Source organism: Monomorium pharaonis, chromosome 4 (assembly GCF_013373865.1).
Source record: "Monomorium pharaonis isolate MP-MQ-018 chromosome 4, ASM1337386v2, whole genome shotgun sequence".
NCBI classification, from domain to species: Eukaryota; Metazoa; Arthropoda; class Insecta; order Hymenoptera; family Formicidae; genus Monomorium; species Monomorium pharaonis.
Window position 1 is genome coordinate 10,499,832 of NC_050470.1, and position 26,677 is coordinate 10,526,508.

General features: G+C 26.3%; 2 protein-coding genes across 3 annotated transcripts in view; one reads left to right on the forward strand and one right to left on the reverse strand.

Moving 5' to 3' along the window:
* The window catches only part of LOC105830491 (octopamine receptor beta-1R), an 84,739-nt gene that overhangs the window by 16,650 nt on the left and 41,412 nt on the right, over positions 1-26,677 (reverse strand). The window lies entirely within an intron of this gene.
* Positions 6,339-9,524, forward strand: LOC105830492 (DNA translocase FtsK 1). Its single transcript, XM_012669839.3, has 2 exons — positions 6,339-6,711; positions 9,354-9,524. Exon 1 carries the CDS (start codon positions 6,401-6,403, stop codon positions 6,707-6,709), a length of 309 nt encoding a protein of 102 aa, XP_012525293.1. The 5' UTR covers positions 6,339-6,400; the 3' UTR covers positions 6,710-6,711; positions 9,354-9,524.

Consider the following 26,677-nt stretch of genomic DNA (forward strand, 5'->3'; position numbering starts at 1 on the left):
TGGCCATATTTCGTTTTAAAATTTAATAAATGTACAGTAGATGGAAGAAAAATTTTTGCACCCATTACAACCCAATAGTTCTGAAGATAATCTGTAAAAAAGATTTTTTTAAAAGCATGGCTGTAAAGTATTTTAGTAAATGTATAAAGTATAAATAAAAACAACAAAATGTGTGATAAAAGACTTTGTAACTAACAAATTTCTTCTTTCATAAAATTTTCTGAGAAAAAAAGAAAATTATGCAAGTTTCTTTTTTTTAATAATAAAAGGAAATCTGACATATATACTGGGATATCTTTTTGTTTTTGTATGGACAGTATTTCTTAAATAAAAGTTAAAAATAAAACTTTGAAAATACAAATGTAAACTATAAAGAGTCTTTTATCAATTAGTTAGTATCATATGGCAATCTTTATAATATTAAAACTAATGTTTAAGTGAGTAAAAGTAAAATATATAAAGAAATTGCTGATATAAGCCAATGCATCAATAAAAGTGTTAGCTCATATCAGTATAGTTTTTATAACATTTTTTAAAAATTATATATAATAATTAATGTTTTCACGACATAATAACAAATAAACTAAAAAAATTAGATCCCAAAATTGATATAATAGACTACAGTTTTTTTTTTCTTTTCTCCTTTAACATAAATTATTTGTACAAAATATTTACAAATTGATATATATAATATAAGAATTCTTAGAAGCCTTACACTTCAATATAAAACATTTTTGTCAATTATAAATACATTATGCTGTTTTGCAAGATGTAATATGTACGACTATATAAAGAATTAGATTAGGTTAAATTCGTTTTTAATAAAATTTTATATTTAAAAAACCATAAATTGTAAATTATTAGAATTTTTTTTTATTTTTTTTTTTTATTTTTTTTTTTTTTATTTTTACAGATCATGTTTTATAGGTATTTATATATATATATATATATATAACATATATATAATTATATATATATAAAGTATTAATAATAAGTGTAATATGTGTGTTTAATTTCCGAAAAATAAGGATGCCCCTTTAAAAGGCATATCCCAGTATTGGAGACCTTCCTATAATTTAGTTTTAAATATTTTTATACAATTTAATAATTTTGATTTTATTATAAATTTATAACAAAGCTTGTAATAAATTTGGGTCAAAATAAACTAGAAATTTTTTATACAAGTCAAACACAAATTTCTCAGGTAACCAGATGATAATAATTTTCTACGTCAGTCAGCAATTACTCAGCACTTAAAATTTGGTTAAAATTATGTGACTAGTTATACAATCAATTATAACTTATACGAAATTTATGATGAGTGGTCGAGTTGTACTTGATATTGTTAGCTTAGTGTTACGATAATTATCGTTTGTTAAAGTGTACGATAACGAACACTTCATGTTGTCGTAGCCACAATCTTCACCGTTGCTATTAGCGACGACCGCACGTAATTGAACTTCGATAATCGTCCAATATGCGCATCTGAGTTTAAGATCATTAAACATTAAGTTATTTCTCATAATTGATAAAATCACATCACTGACCGACAATTGCAATTGATAATCCAAAATCCTAAAAGAGGAAATAATCATTTCCTGTATAGCAACACAAAAAGGAGACTAGAGAGAGAAAGAGAGAGTAAATCAATATAATACGATATAAAATAATATCTTAAATATTATAATACAGAAACAAAGTTAAAATATTGATTAAAAACGATAAATAAAATTATTAGAAAAGTTTTGATAGAAAAGTTTTAAACTTATTTACTTTAATTATGTAATTTATTTGATAGATAATACCTATTGTAAAATAAAAATCATCAAAACATATTGATAAAGGAGAAAGTTGTAATACTACTTCCTCCCCCTTTACATTTTGTACAATGCATAATAGCCGACATTTTTATGATATCAATAACGAATTTATTATTACTTTTTCATTATTGTATAAATGTATAAATAATACTTATAAATTTAACCATTTTACGATTGACGAAAATTATTATAAATATTATGAACTGATTATTTCTAATAATGTAAACTATAGATTTGTATTAATAAACTGTACACTCAAATAATTACTTCAATATAAAAATTTTGAAAAAAGAAACTGTATTATATGGGCCTATTGAAAGGTTAGCATGTCTTAATTAACTACTTAAACAACTACATTAATAAAATCCCATACTATTATTTAACTTGGCATAACACGTACGGAATATGTACATTCAAATGTATTAAATAATAAAAGAATACTCAAGTGTACATATGTATAAATTAGTATAACAATACATCCAAGTTTAAAAATTATGAATAAATATGTGTAATTAAATGCTAAAATATATCTTTAAAAACTTTCAAAATGCTTAAAAGTGAAAATGATTTATGTAGCAAATGTCAGTTGTTGTGTGCTGGCGTATTAGCGTATTACGGCAGGCTACTAAACAAATGATTCCATAACTAATCACTGAAATTCATCATAACAGAAATATTACTAGTGATCTTAATATATAATACCATCATAATACTATATTTTTCTTTATGAATTATTGCGAATTTCATCATGAATTTATTACAGTTTTAAAACATGTTTAAATGTCACAGTGCTATCACCAGTTTCCTTTAAAGTGCCGCATTTTTTTCATTTTCCGCGACTCGCAAATGTGTCCACCGGGACCCATTGAGGAAAAAGTACTCATCGACGAGCCTTTCTTCAGCGGAAGAGAAGCGGATACCGCGTGGAGCTTTGAAATTGGTGAGCGACATCGGAATTGCTAAAGCGATTCCGCCAGCAATTCCGAGACGAGGAATAACGTGAGTTACCGTATATATTCCAAGCACTAGGAAAGCAGGAGGAAATAGAGATTGGTACTCAAGGGCTAGAAGCAGCCTGCCGCTGGTTCGAATTGAAAATTGGGTGAATTGTATGGAAAGCGGACCTTTAGGACCAAATTCTCACTATTAAAAGTCTGACCCACGAAAAATTATTTTCCCGATTTCACATTTCTAAGGGAGCACACACATACATACATATATTTTTTACACATTGCGTGAGTAATAATTAAAAAATTATTATTTTATTATTTTGTTACCGTTTTATAAAACGAATTATTAAAATAATATTTATATAATAAAGGGAACAAAAACGTTTTTAAAACACTATTCCATTCATATTATTTTCATCAACAATATTTTTGAGACGTTTTAAAAAATGTTGATTAAAAAAAATAACGTTTATATTGTATGTAAATGCAATAATATAATAATAATATGTAATGAAATTATAATTATAATAAAAAAATTATATTTGCGAAATAATATTGAAATAAGAGCCATATTTATATTTAAAAGAAATGTAATATTCGATAATGGAATTGGATCTCAGGCTTCGAGTGAAGTTTGATAACAATGTAGATGACGATATTTGAAGCTCAATTACTGAAGATTTAAGCTAAAATGCGTTCTCGCGCTTCCAGAGAAAACTCCGGATAATTCTTTTGACTATGAACGTTAAAAGCCAATTTGCACACGTATCCAATTGATGATGAACTTCATTGGTTCGCAATTCAAAAAGTTATTCAAAGAATTGGAGTCTTTAAAGATGTGCATGCCAGATTTCTTTCGCGACTATTCTTTAGTTTTAGCATATCAAAGAGAACGAAAAGCACATCTGCATTTTCTTCTGGTTTCTTTCTATTTCAAAAACAAACTGCTCTATCGCAAAGGTTTGACAAATGATTTACCGAAAGAATTACGAAAAAAGCTGTTTAAATTTCAAAATTAATAATAAAAATATATTACCATTTCTTTATAAACATTTAATTTTATCAGAGAGACTGTTTTACAATGGTAGACTGTTTTACAAGAAAAAATAAATTTTTATTTATTAATATCACCATTACGAACCAACATTAAATGTTCACATGTATAATTAATTGTTTAAATGTACAATTACCAGTATTTTTCATTTTTAATTATTTTAAATGGTAATAAAAATTTCTATTTTACTTGTATAAATAATAAAAAAAACATATACATAATATATTCTTTTTTTTTAATATTTATAAATTAAAAAATTGTTCACAATGTAAAAATTTTTTAAGTAAAAGAAACTGACAATTTGCAAATTATACACTAAGCTCTAAATTAAAACTTTAAGCTTTTAAAACTTACAATTAGAATTTCTTTTTAAGCTTTTTACAAATTTTAAATTAACTATACTTTATGCCTTAAAAGAATTAAATTAGTTAATGGAAATGTTTGTTAATAAAAAGCGTGATAGGAGATACATATTGCATTATATAAAAATAAAGAAATATATCCATGATTGTGGAAAGTCATTATAATAGTCATTAGTTACACTCGATGTCGATTAAATACGATCTCTAATTTCATGCATTATGGACAAAATTGGCGAACTCTTCGTGACACGTGTTATAATTAAATGGCGTCTGACGTCGTACTGCATGTCTGACCACAGTCAAGTCTCTTCTACTTACGACTAGTTAGATACAGTTCATATTCCGATCGATCTGTATAGCGTCTTGCTTGTCGTAAACTTCGTGAAAATAGACACATGTGTACAGAATCTATTCTTTCTATAGGGTTCCAAATTGATTTAGAGTTAGTTATTGCTTAAGAAAAATATATAAAATCTTTTAACTTAAAATAAAAACATATAGCAAAAGTTTTAAAATTAGATTTTATAATCTGTGTGTGTGTGTATGTGTTAATACAAAATTTATATTAATTAAAAAATGTAATTTTTTATTGCTTAAAATATTATTTTTTATAAAACTTTTAATTTGTTATAAACTATCTTTGATTGTTAATCACTTGTTAATATAAAAAAATATTTTAATTTAAAATTTCTATAATTTTTAAAATTTTAACTTCTCTACAAACTTGAAATATAAGGTATAATAATAATAACAAAAAAAATAAAATTGGAAAAGTAATAAAATTTTATCTAGTATCTGTATATAGATATAATTAAAATTTCATATTAATTTCAAAACATGATTAATATGAGCGTTAATGAGCGTTCAAAACAAGCAACGAGAAATTTATATTAAAATATCGTTTACTTTATTTTTTGTCATAATTAGATATGCACTACATATAGTTGTAAATGAGTAGCACGTGCTCCGTTATAATGTGGCCGCAACTACTACAGCTAGAGATGCAACTCGAAACATTGAACTAAAAGGAAAGTTTCGTCGTCGAAGTGAACAATACAGGACGTCGTGACGAGGAAATGAATAAGTAATAATAAACTTTCCATCTAATTTACGAATTTGTTAAAAATAAAAAAAGAACAAAAAAGGAGGAAAATTCAATTAAAAAAGGATGTTACAAAAAAAAAGTATTAGGAAGATATTTTGCTGTGCTCTAAGAATAATACATTATGTTACAAGAGCGTAAAGTTGGCCTTTTGTGCACGAGTGCAAGGAGTGGACACACGAGCCGTAAGCGAATGAGTGCCATTACGTCCGTGCTGCATACCGTATTTTTTGTTATCCGTGCCTCAGTGTGTAATACCTTGAGTGCCTTTGATTCTCGCAAATTAACAGATTAGCCGAGGTTAAGTTCGCAAAAACGATGAAGCATCGGTCAATTCTTCGGGAGTTACCATATGCGTGTCGCGAGATAACAAAAAACATCTTTTATATACGAACTTTCGGACCAAGAGTAAAACTATTTTTTCATTTTTATTTCAATTAAGAAGCTTGCCATACTACAATATAAAACAAGAGCCTAGATAGAACAGTAAACAATTTAGATATTAGTAATTGCATATTATACAGTGCAAATTTTTATATATATTTATTTTTTAATTGTTATATACAAAATGAAGTACGTAACTTAAACACTTTAAAAAACTCGCAAAAATTATATGTTATATGAAAAATTATTATATACAAATGAAGTACGTAATTTGCACACTTTAAAAAACTCGCAAATTATATGTCATATAAAAAATTGTTATATACAAAAATTGCATGACTTCGAGCAAATCGTTACCGAGGGTATATATTTTTATATATATATACTTGAAAGCATTTCGGATATATCAAGATTACTTTTATTATTTTTTTTTTAATAAAATTATATGATTTTTTAACATACTATGATTTTTTGGTTATTCTGTAGAAAAGTACTAAGATAAAATTATTTCCGCATTATTTCAAGGATAGTTTACGCAATAACAATATAAAATGTTGGAAGTCATGACTTTACAGATAAAAAAATCATATTTAAATTTTTAACTGCACTTCATGATTTTTTTATCTATGCTATATACGTATTGTGTGATCATAAATACTTGATAATAAATCGACTAATCACGGGGTATAAAACGATGGAAGTGTAATGCACAAAGTTAGAATACAACAATGAAGATTTCGAAATTTTTATTTATCGCGGTGATTGTCGTAGGCTTATGTAGTTCGCTAACATGGGCTAGTCCCATAGCCAAGCCCGGAGCTAAACCCGAACCTATAGCCGAAGCTGCACCCGAAGCTGCACCCGAAGCTGTGGCTGATGCTATAGCCGACGCTTCACCCGAAGCTGTGGCCGAAGCTATAGCCGATGCTATAGCCGAAGCTATAGCCGTAGCGGCATCCAAAGCTATGGCTCTAGCCGATCCTATAGCCAAAGCTTTCGCCAACGCTGTAGCCAAAGGTGCATCTATTCAAACTTAATGGTAAGTTTGATATTAATTCATATAACACTTTACAGTGTGCCATTTGCCCAATCTAGTTGGAAAAAAGTATTTGTATGTAAATATTCTGCATTATCCTTTAGCTTTATAATTATTTATATTAAAATTATAATTATTTATATTATGACATTCTTATAGAGTATAAATATTTATATTATATATATAATACATATGTTATATATGTAATATACATACAGAGAAATATCATTGGCCATAAGCTTCCTAAAGCAGCATATGTTTCAAAAATTAAACATTGCATTGTAATTTATTGTAATAATAAAAACACGATTTGTTTAGATAATTAAAAAATTTATATATATTTTATATATTCACAGTTTTTTTTTTCTATACAAAACCTTAAAATAAATTTTTCAAAAGCGCGAATAATATTTCATAATTTTTTGCAGTTTACAAACTTAAACAATAGTGAGTATTTATATAATAATGATATAATAATAAATAAAATAATTTTAGAAAATTATAAATATATAAAATGATAATATTAATATTATTAATAATATTAGTAATATTATTTTATATGTTTATAATTTCCTAAAATTGTTTTGTTTATATATATTTTTATCTTTTGTATTTTTTCCATGATAGGGTAAAAATAAAATCGCATTTCTCTGTTACTAAAAACACTCTCTAAATGACAACCAGTGAAATCAGTGAAAGTATATTCAGTTATACTTATTATTAGAACTGTTCATTTACATGCAAACCAGCTATGTAAATTTACTTCAAGTCTACGACAAACAGTGGTCAGAAACATTAAGATAAATGCTTTTTTAAATTTCTGACAGTAATTTGATTTTTTTAATTCCTCTGATTATTTTTTCATCTTTCTTTCATCTTTTGGACATTGCTCGTTTTCTGCCTTTTCTATTTATCACTGATCCAGTTGATTGGAACTTTCTTAGGATCTGTTCTACCGCTTCTCTACTTCGTAATTTTTGGCTACGTTGAAAAAAACTTTTTTGAATATTCCGTACAATTAAACTTCGGATTTGTATGGAAATTCGTTTTCCTCCCATTTTTTAACTCGGACTTCGGACAATAATCAAAACAAGCCGATGTCACAAATATGAATGCAACAGCGTAAATAAAAACACAATAACGTGGACATGACAAACTTCACGATAAACAAAACTGTTGACATGACAACCACAAAATATTATGCCAAATAGATTTTAGTAGTTTTTTTATTTCGTCACTCTTAAATATATAATTTGAAAAAATAAATCTTGTATTAAATAAAAAATTGATTACTTTTTAATTAAAAACCGTTAATTAATAAATAAGTTTTTAATTTTAGATATAAAAAATCTATAATATACTGTTTTTATAATACACTTGTATGAAGTAAACTAATCTTGTAAATAAGGTGGCTTTTTATTTTTGTCGGTTACTGTATATATAATGATATAAATAATTATAAAACTAAATAATAATGCAAAATATTTGCATACAATAAAATTAAATAACTAATAACTTTAGTTAACTAATCTGAACCAAATTCTATACTACAATTTTATTTACAGACTTAAACTATTCTCGTGTAGACGCAAGAATTAGTTATGTATTTCTCTATAATTATTTAGACTAACCACTGTTTTATATTTTCAACTCTATTTATCAAATGTTATATGTTCGATATTGTTTGTAATTTTATTCGCTGACACGTTAAGCTGTGATGTAACCGTTTTATGATTTAACTACATCGATACACTAAATTATTTATTTATTCGTACTCTCTTAATTTATCTACAAGTTTGTGTTTGTATATATTGCTGAGAAAGACTCAGTAAGTCGAAATGTTCAGTCCGTTTATCGATTTTATAATAAATAAAAAACTTTTCTAATTTTTATTATAATACATCTCTAGTAGCTCGTTATTGGCCTTAATTTAACTTAATTGTTATTAATTCATATGAGCCTGCTTTCTTTGAATTAAAGTTAAATTAATTTTATCATTATTTCCTACCTTTTTTTTTAGAATTTTAGACCATACAATTTTTGTCCTCCCAGATGCATTAGGTTTGAACAAGAAGAAACACAAGGGTTTGATCATTTCCATATTTAAAGTTTTTGTAGATGTAAAAACACACAAAAATTAGTATAGATAAATAAATACAGTTAACTTTAAAATCAAAAATTTCCGAAATTATATATTATACATATATAACAATATATAAATACATACCGATATTTTATTTTCATTTTAAATTTATATATACGTATATAATATACATTTATTTATTTAATATCGCCGCTACGAAGTAAATATTTGCGTGTATAATTAATTATTTTAATTTAAAATCATCAGCATATGCTGTGCACCGACAAATTCGTCAGTCTTGAAACACAATTCTTAGCCGGAATAAGTAATACTTATTACAAATTAAATTGACTAGCAATTTGATATCTTTGATGCTAATAAGCTGTTATTTTTTGCAATATTTTTTTTACCGGTTTTTCTAGGATTTAAGTAATAATCATAAAGGATAATGCAGAATAATTGCATACAGTAAAAATACTACATTGGGCACAAATGGCACAGTGTGCGTCAATGTGAAATATTACTCTTTCTATATTGAAACTCATATATTACTTTTTTTCAGGTGTTCATGTTCCTATTGTTCATTCAATACATTGCGACAAATAAGTAGTTAAGAAGTTAGTAGCACATCAATTAAGAAGATCACATTTCAATGTATTTGTGCCACGACATAAATAATATTAATTATGTCACTATAAAACATAAATAAATAAATAAATATTATAATTATTAATTATGTATATGTGATACTACCAACATTTTATCCAAAACGCTTATTACCAAAATAATGTATATATGAATATGTTATATCTAAATGGTTTAATAGTTTAAGTGCATTTTTTCAAATTAAAGCACTTAATATACAACTATAATATGTATACATATACGGTGCATGGCAAAAGTTTCAAAAAAGCCAAAAAAATAAAGCATTATCGAGAAAAATGTTTAAATAAAAATTGCATGGTAAAGGGAGATAATAATAATAAAATTAATTCTTAACAAGCAATTTTTTTTAAATTATATAAAAGTTATTGTCATTCCTTTAAATAAAATTATGTAATTTTTTTACATAATATATAATTTCTTTGATTATTCTGCATATAAAAAAATTAAGTAGTGTTTAATTTCCGAAAAAATAAGAAGATGCCTCTTTAGGAAACTTATGCCAGTATTGGCGACGTTTCTTTATATGTTATTTTTACAAAAATTAATTTATCACATTATATTTTGTGCATTAAAATATTAATAAAGTACAATTGCAAAAAATTAAATAATTTACAAGATACTTAATGACAAAATAGAATGTAAAAATCTAATAACTATTGATTTTTCGACAATTCTTCCTTAATATTTTTATATTAATATAAATTAATCAAAAAAATAATATTACATAATCTTTCGTGCCTAATGGAACATATATGTCTTAATCCTTAAAAAATGCATACTTTTCAAAAATAAAAGTAGCTACTCTTTCCTACGCTCATTTTTAAAATAAAAGATAGAATCCTTCACAAAAAATTCAACGCCCGTTTCACTCCGTGGTGTGCATATCTCAAATAATCATAAAATGGAATAAATAAAAAATGCACATATCTTCCACAAAAATTAAGATAGCAAATTTTTTTTCTAAACAATTTTTAAAAGTCAATATAAAAAAGAGCTACGTGAACAAAATCTGATACTTAATTTCTTGAATACTTAATCTAAAATACTTAATTTTATAATAACAAATATAATGTAGCAAACAAAAATGTTAAATTTTGTTGTATTTACATATAAGTTGATATATACAGATCTTTGAAGCCTTTGAGATTGCTCATAACAAATCTACACTGAAAGTTTTAAAATTTTTTATGGCATATTCAATATAAACAAAATGCCAATTTTTGTTAAATTTGAGCGAAACTTGTTTTAATCTGCTATTTTAAATTTTGAAATTTTGACTACAGTTTTATAATTAGTAAATATAAAAATCTCTAAGACATACATTCGAATTATTCCCAGGAAAAAATTAGACATAAAAGAGTTAATAACTTGTAATTTTTGGTATTTTAGGAATTTTCCTCCAACTTTAACACCCTATCTTTGAAAATTAGTCATTCTAGACATACACGGTCATATAAAGTTGTCATATTAAATGGTAGAATCACCCTTCAAAATTTTTTTTAAATACTGTACATACGCATATATAAAAATTTATGTTTACTTATCATATAGATATAACAAAATAGATATAACTTTATACGTTGTTCAATGCAACGTGAGTTGATAATAAAATGACACGTTAACGATAACATTAATAAAAAGCGAATATTCGCTTTTTATTAATGTTATCGTTAACGTATCATTTTATTATCAAGCATTCTATGTCAAATGTTTTAGGATTGAAAAAAAATCACCAAGAGTGCACATAAAAAAATAATATAAACATAATAAAAATTAAAAAATATATAATACAAAAATAATATAAATCTAACATAAAATGTTTTTCTATATAAAAATAGAATTTTATATAATGTTTTTCTAATAATAAAAACACTTAAAAATAAATTTATAATATTTTTTGATGAAAATTATTATAAATTTATTTTCAATTGTTTCTTTTATTAAAAAAACATTATATAAAACTCTATTTTTATATAGAAAAACATTTTATGTTAGATTTATATTATTTTTGTATTATATATTTTTTAACTTTTATTATGTTTATTTTTTTTTTTTATGTGCACTCTTGGTGATTTTTTTAACGTGAGAAATGTTTTACAATATTATTAGCAAAACCTACTTTTGCTAAAAAAATAAAATTATAAAATTGTAACATAGTACAATACATAGTAAAATTTATATACAATATAAAATTTTGTCATTACTATGCTTTAATAGTAAAAATATTATATCTGATAAAGTATAATATATAATTTTTTAACATTGTAAAAGTAGATATTCCAAGAAAAATATGTTATATATGTTCTGTGTATACGTATGTTAAATACATTTTCATAAGATTTTTTTGAAGATTTAAACGCATACATGTACTCCAATAAAACAAAAAGTTAATTGAAAAATTAAAAATAAATCATAAGACAAATACAAAAAATATTAACAAAATAAAAAATATTTTATGCAAAAAGCAGTACTGCTAAACTGAATACCACATTCATCCATTATTACGTTATACTATTATAAATAACCGTTGATAAAATTTTACTTTAATATACAACTACTTATTGTAAATATTATATTATCAAAATTGAAATTTAAAATAAATATATTTAATTGCATTTTTTTAATAATTAAGTTGGCACTTCGTATAAATTGTATTATTTGTTCTTCTTACATAATCTTTATAAATTTTAAGTAAATAAATGTAAGTATCTGCGCGCATGTCAATACACATAGTGTATACACATATTATAATTCATATTTATCAAAATTTATGTATAAAATAAAAATACTTTTATGCGTCGTTGAATGCAATGTGCGTTGATAAATTTTAGAAGTAATAATATTCACTTTTCTGTGTTAAATATTTTACTATTCAAAAATTCTTATTTAAAACAAAATTTTTAAAGCACTAAATTCGCGCATCTTATATACATATATAAAGTGTCTCATATTATAATTTCCATACAAATGGAAGATTTAAAAATAAACTAACTGTAACTGATAAAGCAACTGATAACGTTATATTTATCGTTTAAACTATAAAGTTTTTAGTCTATTTATTATCTATTGTTAAATAATTAAGTTTAGATATACAGTTTTGCACAATAATTGCGTTATAACTTGATTAAAATTCTAACAAGTTTCGCTGTTCAATTATTAAACAATAATCAATATAACTGTCAAATAACCTGCAATTGAAAGCAGCACTCAATTTCTACCAGAGTATAGCTAATTAAAAAGTTTTGAACAATGTCCCAAATAATATTGAATAATATTAAGAAAATATGTTATTTAAATAACTCCAGGAATATAAACACACCTTTAAAGATAAAATACTTAAATAAGGATTTAAAGTAACGAAGAAATTAAATTTAAAAACAATTTTTAACATTAATTCAAAGAAAAGAGTTGTATTAGAATTTAAATAAATCTAATTTATTATTTGAATTGTGAGAGAACACGTGCATTTCAATTTATGTTAACACAAATTTATCATTTTATTGCAGAAAATTTGTTAGAAAGTGCTAATGAGTGGTATTACACACACTGCACACACATATATACGTATATATGTATATATAAAACTTGTCATTTTGTGATTTTTCAGAGAAAGGTATAATATGTATTTAAATTAAAATAATAATTATATAAATCAAAAATATATCTATACGTACACACTTGTGCGTGCAAATAAAATAATTAGATACCGGAATTAGCCAATTTTAATTCTTTTGCTAAGAATTTTTATATACATATAAAGCTTGATGTTCAGATATAACATTTGGCTAATAAAATCTATTTAATTATCCCCGAAATTATAACTGATTATAGATTTTAATTAGCATACAACAAAAGAAAATTTATAATTAAAATTTCCTGTATTATTCCCTAAATTAAATAAGAAAATTAATTCTATCTCCCTTTCTAGATAATTAATTCTAGATTAAATAAATAAGATAATAAATATAATTATGTGTTTTAATTAATAGAAAAAATTATAAAATGTATATAAATTTCATTAATTAATATTGTATATGGTAATGTGTTAAAGTTAAATTATAAATTTAAACATCTTAATTGTACTGTTTAATAATAAAATAGCAAAATAACATTATGAAATAAAAGTAGTATCATTAAATAATAATTGTTTATAGATTAATAAAAATATTGTTAATAAAAAAAGCTACTTTATTATAGTATCTTTATAAATCAGAGATTAGTTACGCTGATTCTAATTGTGCAGTAATGTGTACTAAATTTATTAAGAAGCTAATATGACTATTAGAAAAAATTCCAATACTAATCTTTTCATCTTTCATATTTTAAATTGTAAATGAGATATCCTTCAATTACAATGCAGCTAACAAGTCATCTCTATTGCAATATATTGTACACGTATAAATAGAAGTTATTACAATTATTCCGTAAAAAACAACATAAAAATAAGTTTATAGATTATACAAAGTTTCACTCATGCATTCGAGTAATCAGACTTCCAATTCGTAAAAAATGTATTATTCATTCTTCTTTCTCAGAGAGAGATATAATTCATATAAATTTTAAATAAAAATAGCTAAATGTGTCTGCATATGCATGCACGCACGCACGCACGCACACACACACACACACAAAGTTTATCAAAGTTTGTATTTAAAATAGAAACATTTTTATGCATCGTTTGATACGGTATATGTTGATAATAAAATAAATACCAATTTTTAAAGTTATAACTTTTGAATTACCTATTTACTTTTTAAATTACATATTTTACTGTTTAAAAATTAAACTTTTAAAAAAAGTTAAAAAAGTGCCAAATGCTTGTATCTTAAAAAAATAATACAACTAGATAAAAAATAATATAAAATGTTGCAAAAATATTTTCCTACCTAAATTTAATAACAATTTAAAAACTTATAATAATATTAAATAAAAAGAGAACAACAAAATAAATGCAAAAATATTTAAAAAAACATTCCAAATAATATTGTAATTAAAAAAACAGATTTTCAAAAATATAGAGAACATCCCTAAGAATAGAAATACTACTAAGAATAGAAAATAAAAAGAGGGCGTTATAAACCACTATTTTGTTTTACTTAAATAACTTAGAAAATATTGACTTATGCAGAATTGGGAAGTAACGCATTATAAATTTTGTTTGTAACAAAAAAAGTAACTTTGTTACATTTTGCGGTAACGAGTAACAAATTAAACAATTACTTTTATCGTTATTTTTTGCGAATTTACTCGATATAATTTTTAAAGAAAATTGTTGGAATGCAGCATTGCATATGTAAATGCGCCATTAAAAAAGAAAAAAGTGTTTAGTGTCGGTGGATACGTATTAATACTACAAAGAAAACATCTGCGTAATGATACTATTAAACAACAAATTCTTTTAAAAATTAATAAAGAATTTTAATATTTAGCAATGTTTTTATTTATTTTAAAATAAACCCTGTAATATTTAATAAACTTATATTAAAAATTGAAAAGTAACAAAAAATGTAACGACAAGCGTTACTTTTGAGTAACAATAATGGTAACAAGTTATTTTTGAAAATTGATAGCAAGTAACGGTAACGCGTTACTTTTTAGAATAAAGAACGATAACGGTAACGAGTTACTTTTAAAAAGTAACTTTTCAACTCTGGACTTACGTGACACAACTCTTGAAGCATTGTAGATGTAATATAAAATATTGTAACAAAATATTCTATTGTAACAAAATGTATTAGTTAATAAATAAAATAAAAATAAATGCATGCATCAAATGCATGTACACATTATATTAAACATTAAATTCAATTACGTCATTTAAAAGCTAATTCAAGCCTTTCAAGTTACACAATAGTTAAAAAATTAATACCCAACATATTTCTCACAAAAAAACGTGAAGAATACACATCTATAAAACTTTCGGCTATCTGCAATACTAAAATGCAACTTTTATAACAACACAATAAACATTTAGTGGCCATTATAACGTCTAAACAGCTAGTATATAAAACAGTAATTTAGAAGGTTATCCTCAAAATTCCACACAAAATATGTAAAATATTGTGAATTTTATAATCTTTCATCTAATTTATAACCGTATTCTTTCTTTTAAAAATAATCGTATATAGTAACAAAAAAACTTTATAATACTCAAAAAAATTAATATTAATTTCAAGAAAAGAAATATTGCGCATTTTAAATAAATGCTATTATGATTTTAAGTATGATTGTCAAAAATCATACGCAATTGAAATTATATTGAGCAATTTATAACTTATATTGCAGAGAATTTCTTAATAAAAGTCGAGAGAGAATTGAAAGATGAGTGATGTTGGATATTTTTAAAATACTGAGTATGTATCAATAAAAGCGATCCACTCGATGTTACAAATGCAACAAAGCATTTGATTAATCGATTTGACCAATCGAATAACGAATAACGAATTTTATGAATCAATCAATCAAAAATGCTTCGAAGCATTTGTAATATCAAGTGGATTATATCCTTTATAAAAATTATATAAAAATAGAAAGGCACACATACACGCACATATATACATGTAGACATATGTTGACATACGCGTGCAAATGAAACAATTATAACGAATTCAGTTGGACGCACTAGTACACATTAAAACTATCGTACACAAAGCAACATAAAAGTAATATGTGATGTTACTTTATACGGATTAAATTAGTGTACAGCGGTCTAATTAAATTTGTTAATTAGACTACCTAATTAGATTACCAATTTCACTTATTTTTGCTAAAAATTTTTATATAATTGTTATATATAGTACTAATATACAATTTTTTAAAATCTAATTGTTGCCAATAATAACAACCACTTATTATAGATTTTAATTTAATTAATAAAAAAAAATTTATTTTAAAATTGAATTAAAATTATTTCTATTTTTCTTTTTATATTGACCTGAATTTTTATTCTATAAATAAGAAATAATAGATATTATTATGTATTTTAATACATAGATATATTAAATATAAAAACACATTTATGTGTTTTTTTTTCTATATAAATGTACTAAGAGCTAATCTAAACTAATATAACCTTAACATACAGTCGCGCTACATGTTGCGTTTTGTGGAACATAAAGTATTTATATAATTGACAAAAGAATTAATGTATTTCGTTAAACTGAAAGACTTCTAGAAATCTTCACGTAGATTAACTTGTAAATATTTGGTACAAGTAATTCATGTTAATCTATTATACCAATTAAAGCGTAATTTTGCAAAATTTATTTTTATATTGCGAAAACATTAATTATTACAAAATATAAAACAATATATTACAAAATTGCTATACCATTGATAAAAGACACATTCTACTTTACATTTATGTTTCCAAAGTTTTATCTTTTTAGCTTTTATTTAAGAAATACGATTCAAAAGCAGAATAATATAGTATAGGTGTCTTTCGTCTACATTTATAATACACAGCGAAATATTATTGACATATTTGTCTCATGTCCAAATTTTTATCTCTCTAATATAATTCGATGAAAGTGTCTAACATAATTGGATCATCAAATGTCAATGTATGGCTAGACTAATTTCCTTCCGAGATATTTCCGCGCAAGCTGTCGTTCTTTGCAAGTTCGTATCCTTTTAAGGATAAGGGTTAGGCGGGGAAAAACGGGGAGTAATGAAAGTGACAAGGCAGACGAGTCTCGAAGTAAGTAATAATCTTTTAGATTAAGGCCAGAGGAACTGCTAGATAATCTTGGAAAGTTCAATTTCGAGCCGCTAAAAGAGCCATCTCTCCTTCTCCCTTCCTCGCCAATTCGAAAGATCTTACAAAGAGATGGAACTCGCGAAATGGAACTCTGTGAAGAAAGAACATCAAAGGATAATTATGTTAAACAGCTGCTACGAATCACAGACACTTCTTCATTATAACACTTCCTGTAATACATCACTTCATGTATAAATATAATTAGATAGACTACACATACACATATGTGTGACAGGCTGGTTACTTAATAATTGATCACGTTCACAAATACCGATTTTTTTTTCTCAATTATTTGAAATTATACATAGTCAATTATACTATTACAATATTGCCAAAAATATTCATCTAATTGTGACTAAATTTCCTATGAATAATTTATAATCGCGATATTCATAAATTTCCCAGCAATACAAAGCGAGATACGCTGCATTCGTCATGAGCGTAATAATTACGCGCGATTAATAGCAGTGATAAAAGCTATATATAAAGTGAGCTTATCATCGATAAGCTCGTGTAACTCATACATTTATAGAATACGCTTTTTTTCAGCACCTTTACGATTGCGATGTAAATATTAACTATATTCACATCGCAATCGTAAATGTGCAAGCCTGATAATATTAGCACTATTATTATCAACACAATATTTTTTAATAACTCCAGATATGCAAATTGAAATTTTTTTCTTATTTTTTACTTTATTTGATGATATACCGACTTCTGAATTTATTAGCGTTGCTCTATTTTATATCTTGTTTATTTTTATATACTTTACAACAGATCTTTCGTCAAGTTAATAAATTTGTAATTTAACTGGAAAGCTTGAAGTAAAATAAAAAAAATTAAAAATAAATTAGATTTTTGTAGAATTATAATAAATATATATGTATATATAAATGAATATTAGAAGGAATACAACAGTAATTAAATAAATTTAAAAAGTCAGAATATTTACTTAAGTTAGTAAATAAAAGTTTGAGCCTCACTTAAAAAGTTAAATAAATGAAAGAAGTTGTTTTAAAAAATTTCTATTTTATAATAATAATTGGAACATGCAACTTTGTCTTATATAATAATATTCTTTCTTCTGCGTAGTATATTTGTCGTAAAATATTCCACGATGTTTAAGAAATGGAACTTTAAAACCAGGCCGCTATTATGTGATTGCAACCACGGTTCTTTCACGAACACATTGTGTCGACGACAACGACCGCTCCGTTTTGTCTCGGTCTACCGGTGAAAACGACGAGAATCAAGAATGAATATCTTGCCTTAAATATGTTGCGTCAAAATACATGACAGCTGTTAGCTGCGTTATTATATCGTCGAATGCATTGCAGAGAAAGAACCGTAAGACATTTTTTCAATTGCAGAAATTATAGAATATTATTACAAATTGTCTCGGTAAAAAGACAATATGAGAGTTAATAATATATTGCATTGGTTTTCTTTTAAAGCGCTGTACATTTATAGGATTATATGAAGTTTTATTTTAACATTTAATAAAATCGCATGGCATTGCAGGTTATTTGCTTGGTTATTTGCACGCTTTTCATTTTACTGTTTAAATGGTAAAGTAATTAAAACAATGAAAATGACGGCAATTGTATGAATTGCGTTTGGCGAAATAATAGCGGAAACGGGAATTAATATCGCATGTAAGGGAAACGTTTATTTACAACATCGTGTCTGGACCCGGCAAATCCTCATTTTCATTCGAAACACCAGGGTGTGATTCATGACCGAAGGACAGATGGTCATGTCTGCACCTGAAATTCGCCTGGACCTGGCTACACTATAGGAACGGTCCACAACGGTAAGATTAATGGCGGTGTGTCAAGCGTGGAATTGCGTAACAAGTTCATCCCAAGAAGAAACAGATTCGGGATTGCCACGGCAATTTAGAACGCTTCTCTGTAATTCGCGCAGTAGCCTTAATCCGCGAGTTAACTGAATCTTCGATAAAGAAGAACGGTCCAGATAAAGCTCGACCACGTGGAGAAAATTCCATTCGGAACTGATCCCAAGGGACGAAGAAACGCCCTTTATTCGAACAATTGAGTTCTTTTATTAACCATTACTATCAAATTAATACTAGTCACATTTATCAAGTTTTCCGATCACATATTTTCTTTTCAACCTTATTAAATTAAACTCCTTAATTTTTTTTTTTTTTCTTAAATTATCAACCCGCTTCCGAATATGAATTCCTAGTTATTTCGGTAGGTCGACTACGCGAAGACTCGAGCATAATAATAAATCGCGAAACTTAAACCAATTAAAATCGCAGCCATTTTCATAGAATTCTCTGCGGTATCCCGTTTCCGGATGGATTTCGTTATAAATGCTGCCGCATAAATTTTCGCAGAATTTAAAATGAATGTCGGAACAACCGGAAACGAAAAAATTGAAGAAATTCAATTATGCCTCTTTGCATCTCTTTGCCGTCATTTTTCTGTCTTCTGTTAGCGCTTCCTGCAAACGGTATGCCTTCTAAAATCACGATGCGATATCTAAGATAATAAAAAAAAAAAAAAATAAACCTACCGTTTTTGCGTAGCACGCGTTCCGTTTTCCACGCAAATCCGATGCGACGGGGAATGATTTACCGACAGCAATTAAATTCAGCCGGAACTTGGTTTTTTTTCATCCCGGCGGTGTCCGAAAAAAAACTTCCGATGGCAAAAATTGATCGCGCAAAATCCGTCGACACTCACCTCGAAATATAGCACAAATTCCGGAGCTTCTTGGTTTCCGGAAATTTCAGAATTTTTTTTTCTAACAAAAAATCGACAAATTTTGTACACAAGGGTACTTAAAAGTGTTTAAGTAGACAGATTTTTGTACTGTCACGTATCTCACATTTTATTTATTAAAATTACATGACTTTTATATATATTACAAAAGACATTATATTTTATAATTTCTGCAAAAGCAAGTTATTATCAAGATTAGAATATTCTAATTACATTCTCTTTCAAGTCGATCTTAAATGAAGATCAAAGTCACCACTTAATGCACGCCACGATGAACATGTTAATTATTAATTGTTATTTCCTTGTATTATTATAACATATCTTAATAACCAATATTATCACATTTGTAAATTAATAACAAAAAATGCGAGAGGAGAATCAATTTAAGAAGATATTTTCATATAAATTATAAAAGAGAATAATTTTTAATTCTTTGTGTTATTATAATGCTTCAATTAAACTAGCAATTCATTAAAACTTTTCCTTTATACTTATACGAACAGCGTACAGACATTACTAACTCGAGATTTCGCTGCCGCAATTTGCATAACTCTTGTCAAAGTTGCTCGGAACCTATATTGTTTACCGCTAAATGCACGCAGTGACCTACGGCTTCAAGTTTCGAGACAGAGCTTGTACCGAAATTACGTTGGAAGTTCAGTGAGTTACACTATGTTTACGCATCTCCCTTTAGGACATATGATTTGAAAGATACAGAGTTAATAACTTTGCCAAGAAAGTATTTTTTGTTATTTTATTTACATTATAAGAAATTCCAAATTAAAGAATAATAACAATTAAATAGAGTAAAAAAAATCCACGCGTGATTCAATTCAAACTAGACATATGTTTGTAAATAACGTTTTTATATGAAAATTTGACGATATTGATAACCAATGGATAAATAAAAATATCAAGTAAAAAATATATAGATACATATATACAGATACACAGTTAAATAAAAATAATTTTATAAAGTTGCAAAACATATTTTATAAACTAATTTTGAACATTATTTAAATAATGCCATAATTATATGAACATACATATTAACATGTACTTATCTGTGTTTGGTTTAATTAACCGACTTGGGTGTATCATAAAGTTCTAATTGCACCTGCGAGTAATATATATCGATTACTCGAGTACAAACTCTGTCCCTCGAAATAACGGAAAATAAAAGTATATGAATGACCGGAAATACTTTTTCTTGCAGGGTCGCATTATCCGCGCTCTCGCTTGTTAATTAAAACTTAACAGGATGCTGCAGCACGTACATCGCTTCGTATTATGCAGCTCTACGTAATGGTGCACTTAGTCCGAAATAGATTCGCTCGACGATAGCAGACGTGAAGTGCAAGATTAACGCGCCACTTATTAGTGGGTGACATATTTATCGAAAATTCTTATAAAATACCTATGCCAAATAAAAAAGCTGCCTAATTTACTTTATTAAAAAATATATATTATATACACATGTATCGAAAAATAAATTAAGTGAGAGTCTTTGATGAAATCTTTATTTCAGTTACTCACAAAAATAAAATATAATTTCCATAAAAAACAAATTTTATTTTTAGACATAAAAATTATCTTTAGTTTAATAGCCTTTAAGTAATTTTTTAATTTTCGAAAATTTCTAGCCATTTGGATACAATTACAATTTTTCAAAAGTTAGGAGTTTAAAAACTTATAATTCATGCATAACAAACAATAACTATAGTCATAACAATAGTTATGTGAGTAACTCTTATTTAACAAAGGCATTATTTTTAAAAATATATAAGTACTCCAAAAAAAATCAATATAAATTTATTTGTTTTTTTTTTTTCTATAGTTAGGAGAAATTAAATAATATTACCATATTTCATAATAAAATAATGTATTAAACAGAGAATAATGTATATTTATATACGTAATACATTATGTATTGTATACAATAAGCTTTGCAGCAAATTTTTATAAAAACATCTTATATACTCATTTCCTCACAAGTTGTTATTACATTAAAGACGCATTGCTGCCGGTTCTAATTTCCCAACCACTTTATCTACTTCCTATGACACATCTTTTAAGCTTACTACAATGTACACTCTAGACGTAAAACACAATTTCAAGTGGTAAATTCAAAAGTAGGTCTTATTTAGTCCTAGGCTTTATTTGATTCAGATATCTTAATAACAATTCTTTATGAAATTTTTTTTTTGTCTATATAATTATTATAGTTACATACGTAAATTATACACATACATTCAATTCTATCTTTTTTCTCATTCTTTTTAATAACTTATAGACGTTTAAATTTTATTTCTTTACCATTTCTAATTTTATTAACTAATTAAACATTCCTTATACAAATATTAAGTTTAATTAATTCATAAAAATTAAAATATGTAATATATTATTTTTTTGCAGTAAAATATTTTCAGAAATTTTAACGAAAATAAAGTGTCAATCAAATCGAAGAATTTTATTCGCATAAATTTTGATAGCTGATTTCGACAGAAAGAAAGACCTCATTTTAGTTATGTCAAAGTGCTTTCATGCACACCTGTAAGAATTTATTTGGTTTAAATTCAAACATTTTATAATCTTTTGCAATCCCCTTAATCGATAAGACATAAATTGAGAGAGAAATAAAAAATTAGAGTTGCAGAATATGGAAGTTTCGTTTCTCCGAAAAAGCTCCACGTAAGGTACAATTTTTATAGTAATTCCTCGTAAAAATTTAATCTCAGTTTGAAAATATATGAAAAATTTTACATCTCTTATACCTGCCAACATTACTTTTCCGCGTATCGAAAATCGTATCAAAAATAAAAAAAATATATCCTTACGAAAATAGTATTGATGTTATTTTCTAATATATAATCTTTTATACTTAACGATAAATTTTACTCTTTTTTTCGTTATTTTACAGTGTTACACTATAATATCTCTTGTTTCATATTTTATTATTCTATAACTATTTTATTTTTTCCAAATAATCTTTAATTTATTTTTTTTATTATACATATACATATATTTACAAAACCTTTCTTACTTGAAAGTTAAAATTTACTTTGCTATAACTAAATATTATAATATTATTCATTTGAACAAATCGATTAAGTTAAATTTTATTTAAACGCCAATTTTTTTATACTTTTGCAATGTATGCAAACAAGTTTTTATTCGCAATTTAACTCGCAAACATTTTTGTCATCGTTTAAGTTCGTACCTAAAATTAGAAAAGAATGTAACTTTATTTTCCTCAGTTCGTTATTTCTTTCTATGAATTTCGGAAGGAGTTCCTCGCGAGCAATTTAACTTTCTGAAAGTCCCGGTCTTGAGTCAAGAGATCTCCTATATGTAATGGCTGCCGGTCGTCGGACTTTTGAAGGCTTTAATACACTCTATCCCATCTGCTTGTCATTCGTGAACATTCGCTACCGACAATAAAAGAGGGAACGATAAAGAGAAGAAATAACACTTTTGGCAATCGGCCAAAGAAAGAGCACATCATCCAGATTAATTTTGACTGTTGCGCCTTTTCGGAAGACGAGGTTCCTTGCCAATATCCATCTTCCAAAATAAACATTATATAAGATCAAAAGAAGAAAGAGCTGAGAAGAGAAAGAGAGAGAGAGAGAGAGAAGAGTTTAATATAATCTTGATAAAGCATTAATAATAATTTTATTTATATAATTTTTTGTGCTCTTTCATTTATTTATTTTTCTTGCGATTGAGGAATAAAGCGTAACGCAAACGCGCGATCATTAAAGCGGAAGCAGAGTGATGTTTCGCGATGTGACAAAAGTTTTAGCAATTTTAAGCCGTCGCCACGACCGTCACGATCTTTCGTAGAAATCATTTCACGACAGGAATTGCATGTTGCCGTTCGCATAACATACTGCTGCTGTTACCAGCTTTATCAAGATGCAGGCATGTAGAAAATGGCATTTTAGCTATCGTCGATAACGCGATAACGCGTGTGCCTTTAGTGAAAATGGCTTCGCTGTCGAGCGAATATCTAGGCCTTCGTATATATAGTATGTAGCATTCTGCGCGTACACGTGTGAAAATAATCCCAAAAAGAGATACGAGCAAAATAGTTATTATAACGATTTGTCCACCCAAATTTTTTATGATGCTAATACATCGACATTTCAATGATTTATCTATCAAGTTATTAATTTGATTCAATTATACATCGATTTTTTTTCTCGTATTTATATAACCTTATTAACATTATATATCCCGACTTGTTAGTCAACAATTTATAATATAAAATAATTAAAAGATCAAAGTATATATATTAAATAGTTCCACAAATAAATATCTTATTTCTTTCGTGTGATGAATTTTGTACGGGCCACCTAGCAACCTTGACTTGTCAAAGTGTGCGTCAGTTTCTCTTGGAAGATCCCGAAGTAACGAAGTGAACACTCATTGAAATTCCAGCTGGGTCGTCACCTTTGGTTCACGGCTTTATGTTACTTTCGGGTCGGGAAATTTATCGAGGTAAAGAAAGATAGAAGGAAGGAAAGGATTGCCATTGAATAATAGATCGCGATGCCATTATTTATCGGTTCGTTAAGGAAGAGACGGTTTCTTCGAACTTCCTAAATCCCTAAATCTAGGTACTAGAATCAGTCCCAAATGCCCAATTTAAGAGGACAGAAAATGTTTTACGTGACTGTATACCGAAGCATAGTACATAGTAATCGAGTGGTACATAATTTTACCGAAAACACAATACGATTTTTTAAATAATGTTTTAAGTAATTCTTACTGAATTAATTCATTAAGAAAGAGTCTACTCGTAAATTACAAATCTAAATACAAAAATTGTGAGTTGATGTAAATCATCCAGATACAATACATGTAAATGTATACATATTAAATTTAGGCAACAAGTGGCTCTATTATAATTTAATATATACCTTATTTTATATATATATAATATTTAATATATATGTCTAAAAATGATGACATTTATACGATAAAATTTTACAACGGGTTTACATAAACATCGACACGGTGAGAATTTCACACCAATATTTTTTAAACTATATTGATATCAAAGAGAGGCGAAATCGACAAAGGCACTAAAATCGAGCACAAAAGCTCTCTATTGGTTCCGACACGTAATCAATTCAAGCAGTGGTGCAAAAATGGCACAAAAATCACGAGACAGTAAATTAAAAGAATCTTTTTGTCACAATAAACACCATTACAATCACATGCACGTAAGCCATTACTATTGACTACAAGCTGTCACACAAATAATTTGAGTTATGAATCGATAGTAATTTTTTTTAAGTATCGTTCAATATTTTCACTGTACCAGATACTCAATTGCTCTCGCGTGTTTTATCGTCGCATTCGCTTCGATCGATTCGATAAAATAAACGTCGAGTCACATAACTCGTCTCGAATAACCTCGCTCAAGGATTATTTCGACCGAGGACTTACGCCAAAAGTACGCGTCGTATCGTGTAAAGTGCGTGCGACTTGGAGGCCAAGGATTGTTTTGACTGGAATGTTAGCGGTGGTCGACACGCCGTGACGTTACGTCTTAAAGTTTCAACTTGGAATGTTATACATGCAAATATATTTACGCGTAAGTTTCTACACATATATTACAAACTATGTAACTAATTGTTTATCTGTACAAAATATGTATGCATATAAAAAAATATTACATCTATATTTTCTCTCATTCAAAATAATAATATTGGAATTTCTATTATTATTGACTTTATATTATCGCATTTTATGTTTGATATCAATAAAGCTCTCTATTTTTTCTCTTTTATTTGCTGCTTATACTTTAACGTGCAACATTTCGCAATTGTACTTTATACAATCGATATAACTTACCAGTGTGTTTATTTCCCATTGTAAAAATTACTCTTCATATTTTTCAATAAATATTATTACTGCTGTTTTATTTAACAAATAATATTTAATAACTTTTTTTAAAAATTTGTATATATAAATTATGTTTAAAAAAATGTTGAAAGAGTTAGTTCATTAAAAAAAGTTAAATAAGAAAATATAGATTGATGTCGATTGCATAATATTTATTATGCATATTTTTTTTTTCATATTGATTGCATAATATTTATTACATAAAATTGCAATATTTTTATTATTCTTTATATATAATTACAGAATTCTTAATATATAATTACAGAAAAATATCTTGCGATATTCCTAACACATATTCACTTTTACTTATTTCCATATTTAGATGTATATGTATAAAATTGCGATATGTTTATTATTTTTTTTATAGAATTACAGAAATTTTTCGATATTTCCAACACAAACACTGTTAATTTGTGATATTTCTGTTCGGAGATTTTCTGTACAGCTATGTATTTATTCTTGCATAAAATTTAATATACATTATGCAACGTGTAAAACATTTATAAAATAAGAATTACATTCGTAAAATTGGGGCGTATTTTATTTTAATACAAATGAGCACACTTTTGCGAACGTATCACAAGTCAATTTTTTTACATCTCAGAGGAGATGAAAGCACAATAGAGATACAAAAAATCGAAACATGCTACAAAAGACTGCCGCGCAAAAAGACACACTCGTTTATAAGAGAGGGTTCGTGGAATATAATAGGTAAGTACTTATATATCGTGAATAAGTAGAGAAAATCAATGTTGCAGCTACTTGTTTTCGTTTCTCAACCCCTTCTTC

Excerpts from the sequence above, each read along its gene's own strand:
- LOC105830492 (XM_012669839.3), top strand. The coding sequence starts at position 6,401 with ATGAAGATTTCGAAATTTTTATTTATCGCGGTGATTGTCGTAGGCTTA.